The sequence below is a fragment of the Seriola lalandi genome, unplaced genomic scaffold (assembly GCF_002814215.2).
Source record: "Seriola lalandi dorsalis isolate HSWRI2012SDOR001 ecotype SW California unplaced genomic scaffold, Sedor1 jcf7180002054857, whole genome shotgun sequence".
Lineage (NCBI taxonomy): Eukaryota > Metazoa > Chordata > Actinopteri > Carangiformes > Carangidae > Seriola > Seriola lalandi.
In genome coordinates this window covers 487,274-509,172 of record NW_019525410.1, presented here as the reverse complement: position 1 = coordinate 509,172, position 21,899 = coordinate 487,274, and the positions used below count along the sequence as shown (strand labels likewise).

At 42.7% G+C, this 21,899-nt stretch overlaps 1 protein-coding gene across 2 annotated transcripts in view; it reads right to left on the bottom strand.

The window, feature by feature from the left end:
- LOC111670550 (low-density lipoprotein receptor-related protein 8-like) overlaps window positions 1–21,899 on the bottom strand; it is a 78,474-nt gene that overhangs the window by 11,604 nt on the left and 44,971 nt on the right. For both annotated transcript variants that reach the window (XM_023427303.1, XM_087179579.1), the window contains exons 5-13: window positions 18,523–18,912; window positions 15,354–15,476; window positions 14,170–14,292; window positions 9,424–9,543; window positions 8,727–8,852; window positions 5,172–5,343; window positions 3,322–3,549; window positions 851–969; window positions 277–416 (exon numbers count right to left, since the gene is read on the bottom strand). In XM_023427303.1, coding sequence (XP_023283071.1) covers window positions 277–416; window positions 851–969; window positions 3,322–3,549; window positions 5,172–5,343; window positions 8,727–8,852; window positions 9,424–9,543; window positions 14,170–14,292; window positions 15,354–15,476; window positions 18,523–18,912 — 1,541 coding nt within the window. The remainder of the gene's footprint in view (window positions 1–276; window positions 417–850; window positions 970–3,321; window positions 3,550–5,171; window positions 5,344–8,726; window positions 8,853–9,423; window positions 9,544–14,169; window positions 14,293–15,353; window positions 15,477–18,522; window positions 18,913–21,899) is intronic.

The window sequence follows — 21,899 nt, the reverse complement described above, 5'->3', positions numbered from 1 at the left end:
CACACACACACACACACACACACACACACACACACACACACACACACACACACACACACACACACAGAGCATACAATAAATTGAATTTAACAGTCATTACATTCAAATTCCCAGTTACACTGCAGGCCCCTGAGAGGCTAATGAGAGAGATGTAGATATGATGAGTTGTGGGAGGCTGGATGAGATCATGGACAACTGCCCAAAATCCTTCTAGTCTATTGCTGAGTGTTACAGCACGAGAGACTGAGATCTATAAAGTGGCGCACATGCACAAACCTCAAAAACAGCCAGAGCGTAGGGGTGTCCCAGCCTCTCTGCAGACGACATGTGTGTCCTGCGGTGAGCTCCGTTCAGGTCCACGCTGGCTATGAGGTGCAGCTTTGAATCCACCCAGTACAGACGCCTGTTGGCTACGTCTGGGAAACACACACACACACACACACACACACACACACACACACACACACACACACACACACACACACACGCACACACATGCACATAAAGATAAGACTTTCCCAAGCTGAGTGGAAATTGATTGTCTTCACGATAAGCACAACAAATCCCTTCAGGTGATATTGATTAAGTTTTAAAATGTCAGATTCTCACGATTACATCACTGACACACTTCAAATATCATTCCAAAGCAAATGTGAGAACTTCAAAACAACTTTAAACATTACCCCTACTATTTCAATTACTATTGACCTTTACCTACAATGAGTTGAATGAGTGTTTTAGCTCCTCTCAAGCACATTTAGCAACACACAACAATTGCTAGAAAAGTGTAAAGTACAGTTCAGTGTAATACCGAATTTAAGAACATGGGTTGAAAAACAGCTGTTCTCACCTAAAGTGATGCCATTGGGCCATTCAATGTTATCAGCCACCAACACCTGTCGATCCACTCCATTCATCCCCGCCTTCTCTATCTTGGCTCGTGTGCCCCAGTCTGACCAGTACATAAAGCTGGAGAAAAAACAACGTATTATATTATTGTTATAGCGTGTTGATGAAGCGCTGCTGTGCTCAGCAAGAAATGTGATATTAAAACTACAGTGTACAACTAGACAACTGTTTTCTTTAATAATGCAGTTATTATTCTCTGGTGACACTGGTGTGACGTGTATTCTGTAACAATCAGTGTGTCCAGAACATTTCCCTCGAATTCTTCAGTTTAGCGTTTCTGTTCAGTAGGTAGGGCTTTGTTTCCATTCCCCCAGACACCAGCACGGCTGCTTTCCTAAATTTTTGTCTAGTTTTTTTTTAAATTTATTTATTTATTTAGGTAAAAGTCTTTTATATCTATATTTACTATGGGGACTGCACCACAGGACACCACAAGATGAAAAGCAATGGTGCTAAAACAATTATGCACTATGCAGCCTATTGTAGGTCAATCCTATACAAAAAAAAAGTTAAATAAAAACAGCAAAGAGAACGAACATTTTTAGAAATGGCAGCTGAAAACATGATTTTTCAATAGGACTGAACAGTACTGCAGAGGTCTTATCGACCACTCAAAGCGCTTTACACTACAAGCCACGTTCATACAACACTTTCTTTTACACATACAGCACTTCTACCAAACACACACTCATACACTGATGGAACAGCCATCAGAGGCAATTTGGGGTTCAGTATCTTGCCCAAGGACATGAGGACCGGAGGAGCCAGTTGTTGAATCATCGACCCTCTGATTAGTGGAGGATTTAACATCTGTGAATACCAGAAATTTCTGCTAATAGCCACTGGTACATTATAAAACCACTTGATGGCAGATGTAGCGACAGGAATTCAGATTACTGCAGCAAGAACAGATCTGTATAAAGCTCAGTTTATGGGAGCTGTCCGTTCAGCACCACGAAACCACAACACAAGTGGATTTGTCTCTCAGTTGCTTCCTGCTTTAATCTTCAGTTTTCCTGACTTAATAATAGTAGCCTAGTGCCTTGTTATTAGGAGGCAGCAGATATATATATATATATATATATATATATAAAAATTAGTTCATATAACTTATTATACTTTACATTTTTTAAATGACCAGAAATCCCCCAGATTGTTCTTTTATAACTCCAGGAAGCCTCTGACCTTGTACAAGCTGACAGGAATATTTAACTATTTTATTACAGTTTTTGTCCTTGAGGGTGGAGTATGTCCTTCCACTTGATATTTCAAGTTTATTAGCAGACGACTTCCATTTTCTTGTGCACGTTCTTGCTTTCCAGATGTGTGCAAGACACACGGCCCTTTATGTCATAATTAATAGCTTTGCATTCAATTTAACTCTGTGGCTGTGCTAAATCACCAGCGTTAGTAAATACTCTGCTAAACCAGCCAATTCAAATGCTGTTGCTGTACGAGTTCAGCATAGTTTGAATGGTTATTGGGCAATCAGACGGAGATCATAGCAGGAAAGTACACACTGATTTACACAGTCATTTCCATGTAAATGATTATTACCGACATCAAGTGAATTTCCCTGCAAAGACTGAACTTTCATTTGGCATCACAGTGAGCGCTCTGCGTGTGCTGGATTCCTGTTGGGCAGTTATGATTGGGTCTGTAATGTGTATAAAATCTCACAGTGTGTACGCCTCTGTTTAGGCTATGTGCCTGTTTATTTTAGTTCATTTCTGTGCATGTTTGTTTTCATCTGGGTTTGGATCACCAGAACAAAAAAAAAAAAAGCTGCAGAAGCAAACGCTGGCACAAAAATTCATAAAGCTTCCCAGATTAGGCGCGATCATCTAGGACAGAATTTCAAAAAAATCATTGAGTCAGGACTCTAAATGGGTCACAGGCTTGTTACTCTGGATCCCCATGTACAGCAACAAGAGTTCTCTTATGTTTGTCATTAGACATGGTCCCGGAAGAGGATTATGTTTATTCAATTTCTGGGTCCCAAGCTGAAATCACTTTACAAATCTTCATCTGGGGTCATCGACCATCATCTTCAGTATTGTAGATGAGGAATAAACAAGATCAGCACAGTGACTGCCAGAATATTCAAAGAGATATGGAGGAGGGTACTTACATATCAACAGTCTGACACCATTTTATCTTGACGCACTGACAGTTGTTATATAAATTTACAGCATGCAGTTCAGTAATTAGCATACTTTTTGAGATCAGAGCCAAACTGCAGGTTGGTGGTTTCTTGCACTGTAATGATCTATACAGATAATGGTTTAATGATCATAAGTATTGATCCTTTCATTCAAATCTTTAGAAAATTGCCTCAATGCTTGATTTGTGAACCTAGGGCAATTGACATTGTGCGCCTGGACAAAGACACACTTGACATATCCATCTCACCCATGGTGGGGATCCAGTGCTATGGCTCGGGGCTCACTAAGGTCAGTGTTGATGAGGACACGTCTCTTGGTGCCGTCCACTGACGCCACAGAGATGGATTTGTCTCCAGAGTCGGTCCAGTACAGGTTGTGTTGGAGCCAGTCCAGAGCGAGGCCCACAGGGGTCTGCAGAGATGAATCTACCAGCGGCACCTGCTGGGAGGGGTCACTGGCCTCGTGGATAAACGCACTGCAGGGAGACAGAGAGGGAGCAAGGAGTATTTTGAAGGGAGGAAAATATATAAGGAAACATCTACAGGAAGCCAGCCATTCCATTATTGCAAAATCGATGTGAAGTGGAGGGAGGCTGACAACGTGGTGGGCCTTATTTTGTGATAATGACTCTGTAAACACTATCCTCCTTATTAAGTGGAAGCCTACCAGAAACATTTATCATTGTAAAGTATCGACTGCAGTGATTTCAAAAATAACCACAGAAGCAAATCTGAATAAATGAAGGGATGATAAGTTAAAAAGCTTTTATGTTTGTCTAAATTAAGCATAAATTAAAGTCTGTTTGTGTTTGGTGCATTCATTTGATCACTTGTGAGTGGATATAAAGTGGATGTATTGGCTCCTACAGGACAATCACAGGACAAGTGGATACCACATACAGATAATGTGTGATCACTGTTGACATGTGCTGTAAAGCGACTGCAGAGCAGAGAGTGGGACCGGTGTGCGAGCTGTAGCCTTGGGCCATGCGCTGAGCAGGTTCATCCGGGGGTTAGTGTCCTTCTTAGATGGACCCCTTATCAGAATAGACAAGGCCTCACTCAGGGGTTGCCCTGCCCGCTAATGACTTGGCCCCAGCAGAGGTGTGAGGTGAGGGCCAGGCAGCTGTGCTCCTTAACAGGAATTTCAATTTTAGTTTCCCCAGAGATCTTTTCTCTTAACATCCATTTTATAAGGAGAACACAGTGCTCCAATTAGAATAGACTGGGGGGGGGTGTCGTAGTTGGGATAACAAGAGGAGGGCTGGAATTAATCTGGAATAACAGCAGGTCTCGGCCATCGACTCGGAAACAAAAACATTCATCTTTCAAGATGCGAGTATTTTGGTAGAATTAAACTTATTCATCCTGAAAACAACAAATATCATGAAAACAAACAGACGAAACATCTGTTGCATTCACGATTCATGATGCAACTACTACATCAATTAACTGTATTTAAAATAACATCTGTGTTAAAATGCATTACTCAGAGCAAAGTCAAACTTTTATAAAAATAAGGCATAAAGTGAAGCTTCCCTTTCTAGACTTTCTAGCCTCAGTTTCAAACTTAAGCTTAGACCTTTTAATCTAAGGCCAAGCTTGCTGCTGGATGTGGTTTAAATGAAGCAACGTACCAACAAAGGCAGGGAAGAGGAGGACTGCTAGTGGGTGAACATGAATGTAAACAATGCATGGCTCATATTACACCCTTTGTAAAACACAATTAGATACATGAATTCCAAAGAATCTTTCTTTTATTATCTAATCATAATCTGGATAACAATAAAAATTCTTACTTTAGTTGTTCTAACACTAGTGCCACCCCTTGACATTATTACTGGTGGGACTTTGCAGTGCAACATTTTGCCAAACAGCTGAGAGTTTTACACTATTTACTGGAAATCAATTCTTCTTCACTGCTCTAAAACAGTAGTTGCCAGTGGCTGCACAGCACTACTTCCTGATACTAGTACTGGTATCGGAACAACTCTATCCTAAAATCCAAATTCAAACATATAAAATCAAATCAACATCAAGTTTCTGATCTACCACATCAGGTAAGTAACTGGAACTCCGGTTCCCGTTCTTCGTTTACCTGTAGATTTTGCGATGAAAGCGATCGCACCAGAAGACACGGTTGTTGGCCACATCCAGGTCCAGAGCTACTGCGTTCTTCTGCGTGGACACCACCTGGCTGTAGTCCCTCTTCACCAGGTCGATGCGTCGGATCTCATGCCGATTGGTGAACAGCAGATAAGGGCTTTTCCCTACGAGCAAAGCAAAGAATATTTAGGGATCCATTTTGGTGACAATGAAGTCAGCATCAGAGTGTGGATGAGGGCACACAGCTGTATTTTACAGTGCAGGGCAATTTATAAAAGGTGCGTTAGTGAGAGGAATACATTAGAGTTGGGATGTGCTTCAGTAATGCCCAGTCAAATCAGCTCTGACAGTTTGGTAGTGGGCCAAAAGAAGGGCTCAAGCTGGTATCTCTCATTAGAAAAATGCTCTCGTCCAGGAGCTCCACACATCATCTATGCACAGCACCGTTAATGTGATTTAAATTCGGCAGCAAGGGCAGTGCATTAAAATAATTCCAACCTATATCTAGCAAAATCAAGTTCACTAAACACATTCTGAGCAAGCATGGTCTGGATTTAGATTGAATCAGAAATAATGGCTGTGCCTGCGCTTATGTCAATAATTAAACCCAAAACATACAGCCCTGTTCTGGGGTAAAGGAAGGACATAAAAAAGAAAAACAGAAGATGCCGATAAGCCTGCGAGATTGTTTTTTCACACCAGCATCGTAATGTTTGTGCGCTGGACTCGAGACTGTTGACCCTGATGGGAAACGCTGCGTGTCAGGGAAGGATGTAGACATTTCTCTATGGTAACATCACGGTGGCTTCACCACTGTGTCAAAATGTGCTGCACCTTAATGTGCTGCTGCACATCTGTAGCACCAATGTCAATATGCTGAATGTGATCTTTTCACACAGATAAATAACACAGAAAAGCTTGTGTGATACAGCTCAATATCCTCCTCTAACAAGAGTGCAGGGACAATAATCCTTCATTAAAAACTGCTGAATAGTCGTAGTATTGATCAGTGCGTCTGTATGCATCATTAAGTTGTACGCTCCTTATTATTTTCTGCTTGAGAATATAGATCAGGAATACCTTAGCATTCTGTTGCCTCTCCTTCAACAGCACACAGGCAGCAGAATTAAATACACATGAATGAAAACACTCACACACAGTAAAAAACTAGTAATTTCCTCTGAAGGCTGAGAAACAACCTTGAACAAAGTGAAAGAGTGTTCTCTCCTTATCTTAGCCTTAGCTAACACAAAACAATCAGGATCAGTTACGGAGTTCCCTCAAACTCAGCTGCAACAAAACTGGACCCATAAATACAACAAAATAAAATTAAATGTTGAGGCCGGCACTTTGCCTATCAAACGGATTGGTCTCACCTGGCAGCACAATGCGCCTTAAATGCTTCTCTTGTGATCACTTGTGATTGGATTTTTCCATTCCACGTAACCATTTGATTTTTATCAGTCAGCCAACATTTTCATACAGAGACAGAGAAGAAGACTGCAGTAGATATTTGCATACTGGAAACAAGTACACAGAGAAACACATTTGTCAACAAAATTGTGATATGACATTATATGTCATTGAGACATGTACGGACTGCAGCTAACAGCTGTGTAATGCTATAATCGTGCTAAAGAGTTGACTTTGCATTTCCTTGCTTGGACACATGTCCCTGCACCTCAGCACCTACATCCAACAGTGTCCTTGTTTCATTTTGGGTACATTCACACCTATTTTTAGAGCTGTCCGCTCGTGATAAGGTCAGTTAGGATGCATTATAATTAGAGTCAGATGTGCACAGGGGCCTTAGACACATTTATATTATCATTTCCCTACACTGATTCTGTTATAAATCTGGCAAGGAAAAAGCCAAGTGAGTAACAGACTCAGTGTGCGCCTGCAGGGAGGGTTTTATCACTCTAGCTAGCAACTACAGCCCACCTTTGTCTTGTAACATCTATATTGAGCCTATATCTTCCTGACAGTGTACGGTAATAGGACGGCAGCTGCAGCCAGTTATCTCCAGAGGCAGATATGAAAATCTCTCATTAATGGCTCGCTGGCCTCAGTTTCCCCCTTTGACAGTCTGTGTCGTAGCCTCATTGTAGTATTGTACTGCCGCATGTTCCCTCTTCCTGCCCTCCCCTTCCTCTCCCAGCCCAAAGTCTGAATGATGAGAGAACCGTTCAGGACTAAGTGTTCTCCAAAAAACTGGCCATTACAATGACAACATTTCCAACCTCTCTAAAGCGGAAAACGGCCCCCCTGCTGGTTTTATGGGCTGTCACGGCGGCAGTAGTTTTCATAGCCTCGAAAACCAAGAGGTGGAACTGCTGCATTCACTGCGACTCTGCTTTGACACACAGCCAGACACACAGTTCTCTCCTGGCCGTGATAAACTGATAGCAAATACACTGGGCAGCCATGCATGGAGAAATACACAAGTGCAGACGGCGGCAGGGAGGTGGGGGTGGGGGTGGGGGTGGGGTGGCAAGTACAATCCACACACAAATACAGTACAGACAAATGCAAACACACACACACACACACACAGACACACACACACATACACAAGTGCTGAGCTTTGATATCAGCTTGGTTTAATTGAGGGAAATAAAATCACAGCACTTGACAGCCACAGGGACCAAATCAACACATTTCATTTGACTCACTGTTTCCTGCCAATTAAATAATGAACATTTTGTGGGAAATGAAGTGTAAACATATAAACTGGCCTCTCTCTGTAATCCTCTTGCTAATAGCTTTTGGCCATAGTTGGAGGTCAAGAAAAATGATTTGGCCTCTTAGCTGTTCACTTTGTTCTCCACTAGTCTGACAACTGTTGTCAACAAGCCTAACGGGAGAGCAGATTAAATTGATGTAATTAGCCTCCACCGTGACTCAGCCAGGTACCCCCGAAGAGTTGCTATACCTAATTATAAGTGTTTGGCATGGCTAAACACATCAGTCTGTCACTCATCACACTGTCTAATGGGACGGGACACTGGAGGACAGATTATGCCTGGGAGAAAGTGAGTGGTTGCCTTGGCGATACTTGCTGTATTTTCATTATTTTTTTTAATTCTTTTTAAATTTTCTTTGGTGATTCAGCAATTATGTCAAGTGCACAAGTGGGTGCAGAACAATATTAAGAACCTAACAGCAGGAAGATGTTTGTGATTATGAGATTTGACACTGAGGCCCAAAAGGAGCGAGAGAGAAGTGTTGCACTAATGAGGCAGCACAACATCTGAGAGAATGTCTTGTTATCAACAGCGCAACACGGCTTTTTAAACTTTCAGCGCCGGCAAGTTTCTCTAAACAAACTGAGCTTGTTTTGCCGGCAACTTTGTAGGTTACACTGATTTATAAACTTGATAAAGATAAAATAGACAAAATACAGCATTTGTGCAGTTATGAAATCATCCAAAATGAAAAAGAAAAACGGAAACTAAAAGCTCAGAGTTCACCTGTACTCTGGGAAGTGCCATCTCGGCCGCCCTGCACTCGACTGCACTGTTGACCGTTCATCACTGTAACTCACCCTCCGCCTTGCAGGTCTTAGTGACGGGGTCCATCTCATAACCTTCGTAGCATTCGCACTTAAAATCCCCCTTGTAGTTGATGCAGATCTGGCTGCAGGCGTCGGGGTTCTCACACTCATCAATGTCTGCAGAGAGAGGAGAGAGACGGGTTATCAATCAGCTGGAAGACAGCGAGAGACACAGAGGCAATCGGACGCAGACAGACAGTGACTAATTCACCCTCATGAGCCGCAGCAGATCAGAGGCAACTTAAGTCCTAAAATATATATATAAATATTCATGCTTTTAAGTTAAATAACAGCTATAACAGTTGAGTGAAAACGCACATTTGTGGCTGTAAGTGCAGGAGAAACACAGACATGTTGCCATTTAGAAGAAAGAAGTGGACAGGGAGACAGGAGGGTGTGTCCCTGTCCACTTCAGGCTTTTTCCTTGGGTGTGATGGGGAAATGGTAGTGTTAAAAGGACAGGGAATGGTGTGAAGGACATAGTATGTGTGTATGCACGTGAGTGTGTGTTAGTGTGTGTGTGCGCGTGCAAGAGACTAGTATGACTGTGCTATGAAGTTCCCTGTGGGAGTGATGGACTGAGCTCACAGAACAAACACACACACACACACACACACACACACACACACACACACACACACACCCACCCCTCTTTCCATCTATCCACCTGAAATGTTTCTCTCTTTACCTCCACAAGTCTTTTTGTCCAGCAGCTGGTAGCCGGTGGGGCACTGGCACTCAAAGCCGATTGGTCGGTCCATGCAGACATGAGAGCAGCCGCCGTTGTTGATCATACATTCATTCAGCCCTGGGAGAGAAAGAGAAGGCACCAGCGGTCAAATGCAGCAAATCACAGAAGAGGTAATCCTCGAGGTGAACATCTGAGTTAGGAAAGGCCTCAGCTTCATTTCCTATAAAATCTTCCAGAGTGAGGGGAAGAGCAGTGCCAGTGATCTTTGATAAAGGTGTTTAAATATGTGTGGCACACAGGTTGGGAGAATGGATGTCATCTTCACAATCTTCATTTTATCTCAGCTCTTGTGCTCAGCTCTTTTCCATCCCTTTTTGAATCCATATCAGATATTCTCAAAAGTGGAGGAGGAATCAAAGAGACACGACATCACACACACAGTAAGCTCTTCAACTGAGAATCAGGTCCATCTGCAGGGATATGAAATATGTGTGTAGAGGGGATTAATGCTGTGAACCGGGATGTCCCATAAGGATCCATCACAGGAGCGAGCGAGGATATCTAAATTAGACAGGCACGCTGAATCGAGGCAGAGTGATGTAAATGCATCCTGAAAATGACAGAAGCTTAAAAACAAAAAAAAGATGTTAAAACACAACCACTCTCATTTAAAACTAGGTCAAAGCAGCTGGCACAATGCTGGCACACAATAAAGCAAGCAGAGGCAGTCAGCTTGTGCTGCACACAAAGGGTTTATGAATTACTTGATCGCAACACAGGCTCAGGAGTCAGCCGGTGAGATTTTAGGTTCAGTTTTTAAATCTCCTCCAGAAATGTGTTTAGTACAGCAGAGGACAAAATATCATCTTCACCTGGTGGATAAAGCAGCATTTATCAGCAGTGTATATGAACTAATTATAAAGCTATTATATTATATTATAACCAACAGCGTGTCATCAGGACAAGAACTTTCTGTTGTCTCACAACAAACCATAAACGAAGCACTGTGGTGCTACAGAGAAATCATATTCTCCAGACCTAAGGGAACATGCTTGTTTGGTTCAGACACCAGCAAAAATCACATTATCATCATCTTTATATTTTTTTCCAGTGAAAGTTAAATGCAAAAATTAGCCTACCATTCCCATTATAATTGAGACTGATTTTATTTGCATATCGTTTAGCCCCTAGTTAGCACACTATCAAAGTGGAAGCGATGTCTCTCCTTACACCTGATATTGCCAGTTTGCATTCATCATGAAATGCAAACTGCTCGTCTCCGGAGGCTAGCTTCACTACCTGCTGTTGCTATCTGTCATGTCCCATTGACAAAGGCTGTGGCTTGTCAAGCAGAGGGGGTGGGTTGTTATTGGACATTTGCATTATCAGTTAATGGTAAAAGAAGATTACCATAGAAGTGATATTCTTTCAAGGATGTTTTTCCTCTAAGCTTCATATTTTACACGTTTACTGTCAGTTGAAAGGAGTAATCCCAATATTTCTCGAGCCAGGAAGGAGTGCAGAAAGGTGAAGATGTCCAGGAAGAGAGCAGCAAGACGCAGGAGAGAGACTTCCAGCACAGGAAAGACGAGCAGCAGATGTCATGAGACAGAACAGGCGATGAATTTAAAAGAGATTTGCTACTATTACTGAATCGCATATTGAGATGGTGGTTTCTTGGCAGTTCTAGTTGGTTCTTTGGCTCTGCTTGCCCATTTGTAAAAGTCACTTACTGCCACTGTCTTTAATGCAGATTTCTGTCCATGTTTGGTTTGAAAAAAAAAAAAAAAGCCTATTGTCTAAATGAATCATAGAAGGTAACCAGAAAACATTCTCTCCTACACTTCATTCAACTGCATACAGGCTTTGTTTTTTTTACACAAACAATTAAGCATGGCTGCACAATGAACGGCTGACAACTGGAAAGGGATGATAAAGAGAAAAATGGATTAAACTGCGAGAGAAACCGCGCTCCTCAATACCACAGACTGCTTATTTCTGTCAACAGTATCCTACCCAATCTACTATAACACATTTGTCAATAGCCAGTGATCTTTATATCATCAGTCACTGAGAGCAAGGCCACTGTGTGTGTGTGTGTGTGTGTGTGTGTGTGTGTGTGTGTGTGTGTGAGGCCAGTGAGCCTTAAGCAAAGTGAAGCTTCAATGAATTCCCCACTAAGACACTCACTTCCAAGATAAATCCTAACGAGTTAAATATATAAACAGCAAACTGAAAAATACACAAACCTTTTGCATGTTCACTTCACTTTTCACACCTCATGAATCTGTAATGCTTCCCTTTTGTGGATATTTGTCTGAGCAAGTGTAGTAGTGTGTGTGCTATTGTGTTAAATAATGAATAGGATATTATAAATTCTGATAAAATCCTATGTGGATTTGCCAAAGACTTAATTTAAACGGGTAGAGGCAAACACTTTTTTATGGGAGTAAATAGAAATAGAAATATTTTAATGTTAAATTCATACACTCTTCTGTGTTCAGACAGAAAGCTAAAGTGCATTTTAATACAACGTGTATGTGTGCAGGTAGGCTAGCTTTACTTCCTCTCTTCCCCAGGTAAGTACGAATTTTCTTCCCATACTTTCCTTTCAGTATTATCGATGTATATGTGATGTAACCTCAAACGAGTTTAAATGGAATATTCTCTAAATTATAGTTATTTTAAACCTACGATAACTCATTTGTTGCCACTTGGGGGCAGCGTAAACGAGCTGTGAACACGGCGCTGACAACGCGTTAGCAAACAGTTTATTCAGACATCCAGCAGATATGGAGCAACACTGGTATTCTGTTCGCTTTTGTTTTGCTACCTGATTATTGTAAGTCTAATATTCAAAAAGTGGGCAGAGTTTTACCCGGTGCACCAGTTCTGTGAGTGCCGCAGAGCTTATTTTCTGAAAAAATCAAACAGCCAATGTAAAAATATCATAGGAGTTTTGTCGAGGGAACCAGGGTGATGCTAACTCGTGGGTAATCCTACAAAAATATGTCTTCCCTGCGGCACTCCATACATCGACTGCAAGGACTCAAGAAGAGCAGTTCACCTCACCCATGGAGCAGTGAGGAAAAACAAAATATAACATAACAATATTCTTTAATTATTGTAACAACAAAAAAGATGAAGTCTCCACAGACTGAAGGTTAAGATTTGTGGGTAAATTCTCATCTTTGCTTTGTGCCGGTCGACATTAAATTCTCACCTATAATTCAGCTAAATGGGTGACAACAATCTGCCACTCCCAGCAGCTCCGTTTACTTTCTTTCTGTCAGTTCAGAATTAACTGCAGACAAAAGAAAAGACTAGGATGAAGCTGTATCTGAGGACTCACTTATCCCTGTTTCTTTGAGAAGAGCTGGGTGGGAAACAAAGACGCCCCAGGGGAGGCTCCTGTGTGAAAACATGAACTGCTTTTTCCAGACTGCTTCCAAGGACACGATTTAGAGGTCACCTCTCCTTTCTCATGGGCAAACAAAAGACAACGTCTCTCCTTCTCTCCTCCGCCTCCATCTCTCTCTCTCACCGTAATGTCCTACATATTTTCAGCCGTTTCTCTGAGTGAAAACAGAAAGCGATGGTGCAGCGTTAAGAAATGAATGGCGTGGCGAATAATGAGTCAGTACTGTGGTAATATGCCATTATTTTTAATGAGGTGTGAAACAGAAACAGAAGAAAAAAAAAATGCATGAGTAGAGTAATATATTGTCTAAGTTGATCAGGCGAATGCAATCACACTGAACATCTACGGATCAGTGTGTTTCAGTGCAGTGGGGAGGATTGTTGTCTCTGTGTGGGGTGGGGTTTTTTTTTTGTTTCAGTTGGGGAACATCTTGTGGATAAACAGATGAGTGAGCAGAGCGATGAGCGAGGTGTGTGTGGACACGCTTTTAATGAGCTGAGAACAAGACCCGAGTTGAAGGAGAGAGAGAGCAAGAATAACAGAGGAAGACGAGGGAGGAAAGGAGGAGACTCTGGGATACCTGTGTCGGTCTTGTAATTTCTGCCCATGGCAGAGGTCAGTCTCCTCTGCCAGCTGTCACTTCCCCCTCCTCAGATTTATCATCCTCGCAGGAGATTTCATTTTATGAGTGCATGCCTGCTTCTCACCGTCTCTAATGCCTGAAACTTTCTGATCGACATCTTCAACACGGAGGGAATTAGCACACACGCAATGTTTAGTTTCTTTAACTAAGACATCACCATCATTTATTCATGGTCAATAAACAGGTTAAGAGACGATGGTGTGTGGAGTGAAGAGGAGAGATGAAGAAGCCCCTTTTCTATCGTTTGATGGTAATTAGTACACGCAGGCTGTTGTTCTGATCAACGGAAGCTGCAGCTCATTTGAGTGCGCTTCTAAAGCCTTTGAAATGCGAGGTAATAGGAGGGAGGTAGCCGCATTTTGTTATGGCAAACACGATTACGCCGCTACATTAACTGCTTGAATCCATTTACAATAGATACGTACGCGCTCTCTCGCTGCACGAGGCTGAAACAAAAGCTCTGCGGACACACACACACACACACACACACACACACACAAAACAAGAGATTGTGTAATGTCACTGCTGAGCATTTCACACAACTGGGAATCGTGGAAGAAGCTCTGACCTATGAGCAGAGCGGACTAAAAAAGCAACACACTTCATTTGCGTCAAGCGTAAAAAAACAGCTTTTGGCAACAGCCGACAAAAAAAATAGAAATAGAAAAAGTTGTCTTACCGCACTCTTTCTTGGGCTCATCAGATCGGTCCTTGCAGTCCTTGACAGAGTCGCACACCTTGGAGCTGTCGATACACTCTCCATTCTTACACAGAAACTTCAGCGGTCCCTCACATTTGGTGGCTGTGTGAAAATGAGCAGAAGAGCGATCAGCAACTGCATCACAAACTTCAGGAACATTTATTTGCTCAAGCTACTGATTCAGAAGCTCATGCATGCAAAAAGTGTGTGAAGTCAAATTGAATATCTCCAGAGTTGCCTAATTATTGAAGACTCATGTGAATCAAGTGATGGCAAAAAAAACAAAAACTTCCCGCTCAGATATTCATATCATCCAGCATAAAAAGTCTAGTGTAATAAAAGCTGAACTTTAATTTGGTCCGGTTTCACAGTGCTGGGGTTTAATCTCCTGCAAAATATTTCTGCTCTACGCTGGTAAATTATGCATCTGAGTCAGAAGAGGTGAGAAGGAAAAAAATTGGCTTACAAAAAGCAGTGGGCTGGATCCACACAACATAACATCAATGGTCATTACAGCAAATGATTCAAAAGTAATATATGTCCAGGCTAGAATTACCGCCGCAATTCACGGTTGTTTGCCTCCGCCAACCGATCACGCTGCAGTTGACATCCATGTCTGTCCACACTCACAATATATGTGGTGAAGACTTGGAGGGAATTTAATAAAAATGGAAGTTATCACATTGAGAGTTTTTAGTTTTAGGGTTGGCCTATGACCACCAAAATTTAATCAGTTCATCCTTGTGTCCAAGTGAACGTTTGTGCTGAATTAGAAGAAATTCCCTTAAAGTGTTCCTGAGATAACGCGTTCACAACAATGGGATGGACGGATTGACAAGCCAAGAGCAAACTGTCTCCAGGCCTGGCTTCTCCAGCACGGAGGCATTAGGAGCTGTTCTGATTCATTGGTTTTCTTAACACAAACCAGACTTAAACACTTAAACTGAAGTGAGAAAGCAGAGCAAATATACAAGGGCCAAATTATATAATCAGTGTTACACAGGTTGACATTTACAAAAAGGCATTTATAAATATAAATACTCGCAGATGCAGCAACAAATAGGAAGGAAGATTCAAACAGACACATCCATAAAAGAAGAAGACAGGTGAAGAGACAGAGAGGAGGACAGGTTGTGGCAGCCAGCGATGACATGCGTACCCACCGTTGACACAGCCAGATTCATCGCTGTGGTCGGGACAGTCATGGACCTTGTTGCACTGCTTGGTGCCGTGGATGCAGGAACCGTCACCGCACTGGAACTCATCGGGACGACACGTCAACAGGGCTGCAAGAGGCGCACAAACACACATATGTGAGATTCGGGCGCTATTTTAACGGTCCAAAGCGCACGGTGTAAATGAGGCAAGTGCATTCAGGGCATGTCCGTATTCACTTTTGCTATTACAGTGGTGGGAAAAACAGGATCATTGTTCAAATGGGTTGTACTTAGTCTCTTAGGTAATCATGCGTGTGGTTCGGGCATAACATGCAATAAACCACGAGAGTGCCATCTCCCATTCCCTTTAACAGCCAGGTGTGTTTACACCTTGGCAGATTGCTATTATAACGGAGCAGTGTTTCACGCAGAATTAGATTCTGTGTGTGGCGAGTTAATTACATATTGTGACTGACCAGTGCGTCCAGTCAGGCACACGGAGGCGGCGGCTCTGTGCACCCCGAGGGGCTGAGCAAATCAATGCTTTGTGCACAGCTCTTTTATGTTATGTTGTGATTATTATAAGTGTAAATACATTTTTTGGTCCATTGTGAACCGAAAAGGTGGCGATTTATCATGAACTAAGAAACAAAGGACGCTTTCACTGCAGAGCTCCATTCAGGTCCAAGAAACATCCATGACGCATAGCAACGTTATACAACCCACAACACGCCACACAGGATGCTCCGATCTTGTGAGGGCTGTATTGTAATGTTCCACCTGACTTATCCAACCGTCTAAGTGCATTTTCAGCACTTAGATTTCAGAGCGTATGTGCGTTGTGCACCCACCTATGTAGGCGTATGTTATTCTCTGGATAATGCGCACATAAAATAACAGTGAAATACTGCGCTGCTGACTTATGGCCAGATGTTTGTTGGTCAATCAGGCAGTCGCTTCCCACTGCCTCATGATAGTGACGCGCCAACAATGCGCCTGACCACTGCTCATCTTAAGACCAACACACCCTTGGGTGCTCAGGTGGGTGAAAGATTATTCGCTATTTAAACAATGGCGGTGCCGGACGAGAAAATGACAACTGCGTCGATCTGAAAGTAGAAAAGACATTTTGTGTTAAGCCACTTTGTGCCGCTTTGTGTAAAATAGGGCGCTTTAAATCCCTTTTAATACCAAAACCAAGTCGAGACCATTCGTCGCATTTATCAGTTTTAATCAAGTCTCTCTACTTTCACCTGTTGCAGAGCAAAGGCAAGAAAATCCCCAATGTGCAATAACATATACTGCACTTCTATGCATTCACAGCCGGTGTTCGGTGTTGCTTAAAGGACAGAGACTGTTAACCTGGGGGCGTGTGATGAATTATTTTCAATATAGTAATGCAGCCACACCAAATTTCATTAATATCTCAAGCACAGAGAAGCTTTTCATCAACAGGGCACAGTCTGCTCATATAAGTCCTCTCTCAAACACACTAAAAGGCCGTATATATGACTGAGGGGGATATGATTTAGTGTTATCACAAGACGAGCAGGACACGGGGAGTGTAATGGAGCCAGGGCTGCTGCAGCCCGGACACACACATGCACACATTGGTGCACATACATATACACAACATCATCTTCTATAGAGTCTATATACTCCGAATCTAGAGATCGATCTACAGATCTAACTGCCAAATAACCTGCTGCAGCATACAGACATTTTGTTCACTTAAAGGGACAAGCAGCAAATTCTGAAATATATCGTTGAACCACAGCAGTAGCTTTTGTTTTTTAGCTGAAGAGTGGGCAGAGAATTAAATGTTTGTGGCAAGGCAATGCCCACATAGACATATGCGAATATAGAAGAGGTGGTGAAGGCACAGCATAAATGGCTTCTACAGTAACCTCTGCTAATATACGAGGTTGGTCGTCTCCCTTAATGCGGGGATTCAGCTGGTTAACAAAACATCAATCTCTTGTAAGGGCTGCTTATATGACACCACAGAGTGTGAGTGGTGGGCTTGAAGTGTGCACCACACATCTTGATAATGAATAGTGGGACTATCTGGGCTTCACACTCTGGCTTAGTGAGACAGGAGCTTCAGGGCTCCCCCATCCATGACCAGCTAATAGGAAAACCTGTTTTATCACAAAGCCCCATCTTCACACGGTGTTTATCAACAGCAACACATTCTTTACCCGACACATTTAGAAGAGGAAGAAAAAAAAACACACCTACACTAACTCCCAGCAGAGTGGAAACGTGCTAAATGACAAAGTAACACCTCAGAAACGGCAGGAAATATTGTTTGTTGAGATTTTCTTTCCCCCACTCTCCAGTCTCAAAGCAGACAGATATCTTAGGTGCAAACTGTCCACACACAGATAATGTACAACATAACCGACCTCCAGTGCAGCTACCTCTGAATGTGTGGGCTTTTGATTGGTCTGCAGCCATCTTTGAATAAGATGTTGTAGTGCACAGAATCAAAGAAAAACCAGCAGCCTCCAGCTGGAGAGATGAGCTGTGTACCAGCTCCGTCCTACATACTAATCACAGTATGTACTATATGTTAATTGCCATAATATACTGTGGTTTGTCTTTTCAGTTGGTACAAGACTTGCATGTAGTTTAAAGGAAATTACACAATATGTGTCTGAACCTCACAAAGAGAAAACTAAATGTTTTTTTGAAAGATTTTATCTCTCACCCATTTTGTTGTTTTCCAGGAACTGATATTTAATTTAGTATTTTTGCAACTACAAATAGCGCCTACATTTTCCTTGGGAATTGCATTGTGGGAAAAAATATCAAACTAATATACTATACTATAATATACTATTAATTTTTATAAACATCGAACAGAACACTCAAAAATCGAGCATTTTCAACATGTGTACTGACCTGCTTAGAATTAGTATGTAATATAGGACGCAGCTATAGCCTCTTCAGGTAACCATGGTTACATGTGTACTGTGTTCTCTCGCACTGAAACCATCCTTCAACCCAGCTGCATATTCTTTATGTAGCAACAAAAACCCTTTCAGACACAGCAACATGTAAGAGAGGACGGCCATGATACGACAGAGAACATGTAGAGGTTCTTACAAGGTTGAGAAGAAAAGCCACGGGGGAGAGTTCAGCATGTGAGGAGACAGGAAGAGAAACTCACGGCAGTCAGATTCATCAGACTTGTCCTTGCAGTCCGGGTCTCCGTCACATTTCCAGGTCAGTCGCACGCACTCCCCGTTGGCACAGCGAAACTCTCCAGCGGTGCAGTTGGCCCTGCGGTTGGGCAGGTACGGGACCCCGTCCCTGCCGCAGCGCTCCGGCCCCTCGTCTGAACTGTCGGAGCAGTCGGGGTCTCCGTCACAGCTCCACATGAGCGGCACACACTCCGAGGTGTTACAGCGGAGGTGGTTGGGCCCGCAGGTGAGAGGGGAGGTGCATTTGAGCTCATCGCTGCCGTCGCCGCAGTCGTCGTCACCGTCGCATACGTAGACGGTGGCCAAGCACTTGCGGTTGGCGCACATGAACTCACCGCTGGGGCAGGCCTTGGCATCTGGAGGACCGACAGAAAGAGCATAATCATTAGAGAGAGGTTTGAAGAGCAAATGCAGCATTTACTTTGAAAACACAGTTTTGTCAATATGCTGTTACCTTATCTCCCTCTCTCCCAGAACCAAGCAAGGTGAAGCTTCCTGAGCCCCTGAGAGCTGCTGAGACTGTCAGCTCATTTAAATAAGGCCTTAAAACATTATTACATAACATCTTTTTAATCGTTATCACTGCAGCACTTCTCTGAAGATGGTGTCTTAAGTTTCCTACCTGATTTTATACAATCCTGACCTCATCTTAGTGTCAACTTAACTTAATAAATATTCTTTCTTATTTAATTCATTCAAATATCTCCATGGCTCTGTGAAGCACTTAGAACTGCCTTGTGTCTGAACGGTGTTATATAAATAAACTTGTCTTGCCTTAAAAGCTGAAAAGTGGAATCTAATGAATAATATTTAAGGCCTGACCATACCCGACCATACTCTGCAGACTGTAGCTGTTCAGTTCCTATTGGCCTAAATTAGCTTCAAACCGATGTGCACAGAGACAGGAAGTGAGATTGTCAGGCAGGCATAAAAAAGTCAACACTGGTGTCATAACTGTGGAAGAGACAGAAGGAAGAGCTGAAGAGGAAGGAGAGGGGAGGACAGCTGACGGTGAGAGGTTTCCTCTCCTGAGGAGTGAAAGACAATAGATCTCTCTCTGCCAGCAGCCGGACCCTCTCCTCCCTCTGTGATGGATCATCAGCACAAATGCCAACATCCCATAGGTTGACAAGAAATGTGGATTCTACCTTAATAAAGAAGTAACTAGCACTTCCTGCATGACTGAAAATGTTCCCAAGCAGGAGGGAGAAGTTCTCTCTGTGCCAGTCCTCTTCACCAAGTCAACCCTCAAGGTTTCTGTAAATCCTTTTCTCTCGCTCTCCATACCTTTCCCAGCTTCCTCATGTCTGGCCAGAAGCACTCAGGCTGTTAAGTGAGTGTTGGGGGGGGGGGGTCCCACTGTGAGCAGCAGCGCAGAGGCCAGCACAGGGAGAAGCACAATTTGATATTTATACTAAACCACACGGGAGTTCAGCTTCGACACCGGTGCCGCTGGCTGTTGGGACAGCTGTTAAAGAAAGGATTGCTGTTTTAAAAGTGGATTATAAAACATACTGTCAGTGACCTGCAGCAGCTTTTTAGTTGGTTTTTAACAGATACAGTACAGCTTCCTAGTCGAGGAAATAATTGCGAGTTCAGTATCAAATTTCACGCTAACAAGCTAAACCCAGCCCGTCCCGTCTCATCATACTACTACATGATAGTGAGTCACCGTAGCCTCCAGTCAGAGAAAACTTACATATAGCACCTTCACACGGCTACAGAACAAACCACATCGAACTTCTCTGGATGGACATTCAAAGCATCTCCACTAAACTCAAACAAAGAGCTAGTGCAAGAAAACAGAGAAATTAAATATATCATAGCGGAAAGCCACGAGCATTCCCACGTGTCGAGTTAAACTAGGTGGACATATCCTCAGCTGGAAAAAGCATCGTCCTAATTACTATCCTATGTAATTATACCATATGTTAAAGTCACTGTGTTTTTTTTTTTCTTTGCAAACATTTAATTACTTCACTGCTCCCCTTGTGATTGCCACAGAAGCACGGGGAAAATGAAAAGCAAGTGTTGTGGATTCAGTTCAGTGAAAGGGTTTATATTCATTAATATTAAACAAGCTCCATCTGATTCTGATGTGTTTTATAACTACTCTCCCTGTTATGCCCCTGCCCTCACTCCATACTAATTTGGCACTAAATAATTAAGGAGACTCAATAGACATGTACATTATAACGCAGGGGGAAGACCATTAGTAATGTACATGAGTGGCCTGGTTACACTTGAGAGAGACTTTGTTTTCCAGTGGGGGCACTATGCAAATGAATTTCAAGACTTTTGAGCAAGTTTGAGACCACAGACCGTCTGCGTATGATGTTGTACCAGTCGGAGGGTTTTAAATGGTAAATAAACCACAGTGGGACTCGCTCAGTGGGTTGTTTTGTCAGGCTTATTATCCATCTTTTGACTTAATTTTGTATGGCTGCTAGAGGGAAACCAGAAAAATAACACAGTAAACAATAAATGGGAATGTACAGCGGCTTCACAAAGTATTCAGGCCCCTTGACATTTTGCACAGAGCTTCACGAGTTCTGTCCAGAGATGAGAGAATCTGCCGGAAGGAGAGCAGCTAGACTGGCTAATACCCCCCCTGTGGTGAAGGATGGGGGTGGCACATTAAGCTATTGGTGGGGGGGTTTCTAGCAGCAGGGACAGGGAGACTGGTCAGGATTGAGGGAAGTGATGAATGCAGCCGAATAAACAGAGGGCTCCAGAGTGCACGCGACCTGAGACTGGCGGCGACAGTTCACCTTTCAACACGACAACGACCTGAAGCACTCGGCCAATAAAATGCCGCAGTGGCTTCTGCCGCGATGAAAGGGATAAACCGCCCAAATCCAGGTGTGCCAGGACACTTATCCAAGAAGCTGTGATTGCTGCCAAAGGGGTTTCTACAAAAAACAGAATTAATGGTCTGAATACTTTTCTAAATGAAAGATTTCCTTTTTCGTTTGCAAAAAGTTCTTAAAGATGTTTTTACTTTGTTATTATGGGTTATTGAAGTTGTAAACAAAATGGACAAAAACATGCAGCCAGCTGGAGACGACTTTTCTGAAGAAAGAATGAAGAAAGAAAAAAACTAAAAACAATATTCTGACCAAATTTAATTTAGGAATAATGCTGCACAAATAACTGATAGTTCATAAAATCAAATAGAAAATACACAATAATGGTCAAATGATAACGCTATTAATATTCTAAATTCACCGAGAGATTTACACTGGTGGCACACAGTCCTACGTGGCCCCTGCCTCCCTCTCTTCTATGACTACCGCCATGGCACTGAGAAGCTGGCAGCGAAACCCACTTTACTTTTTCTGGC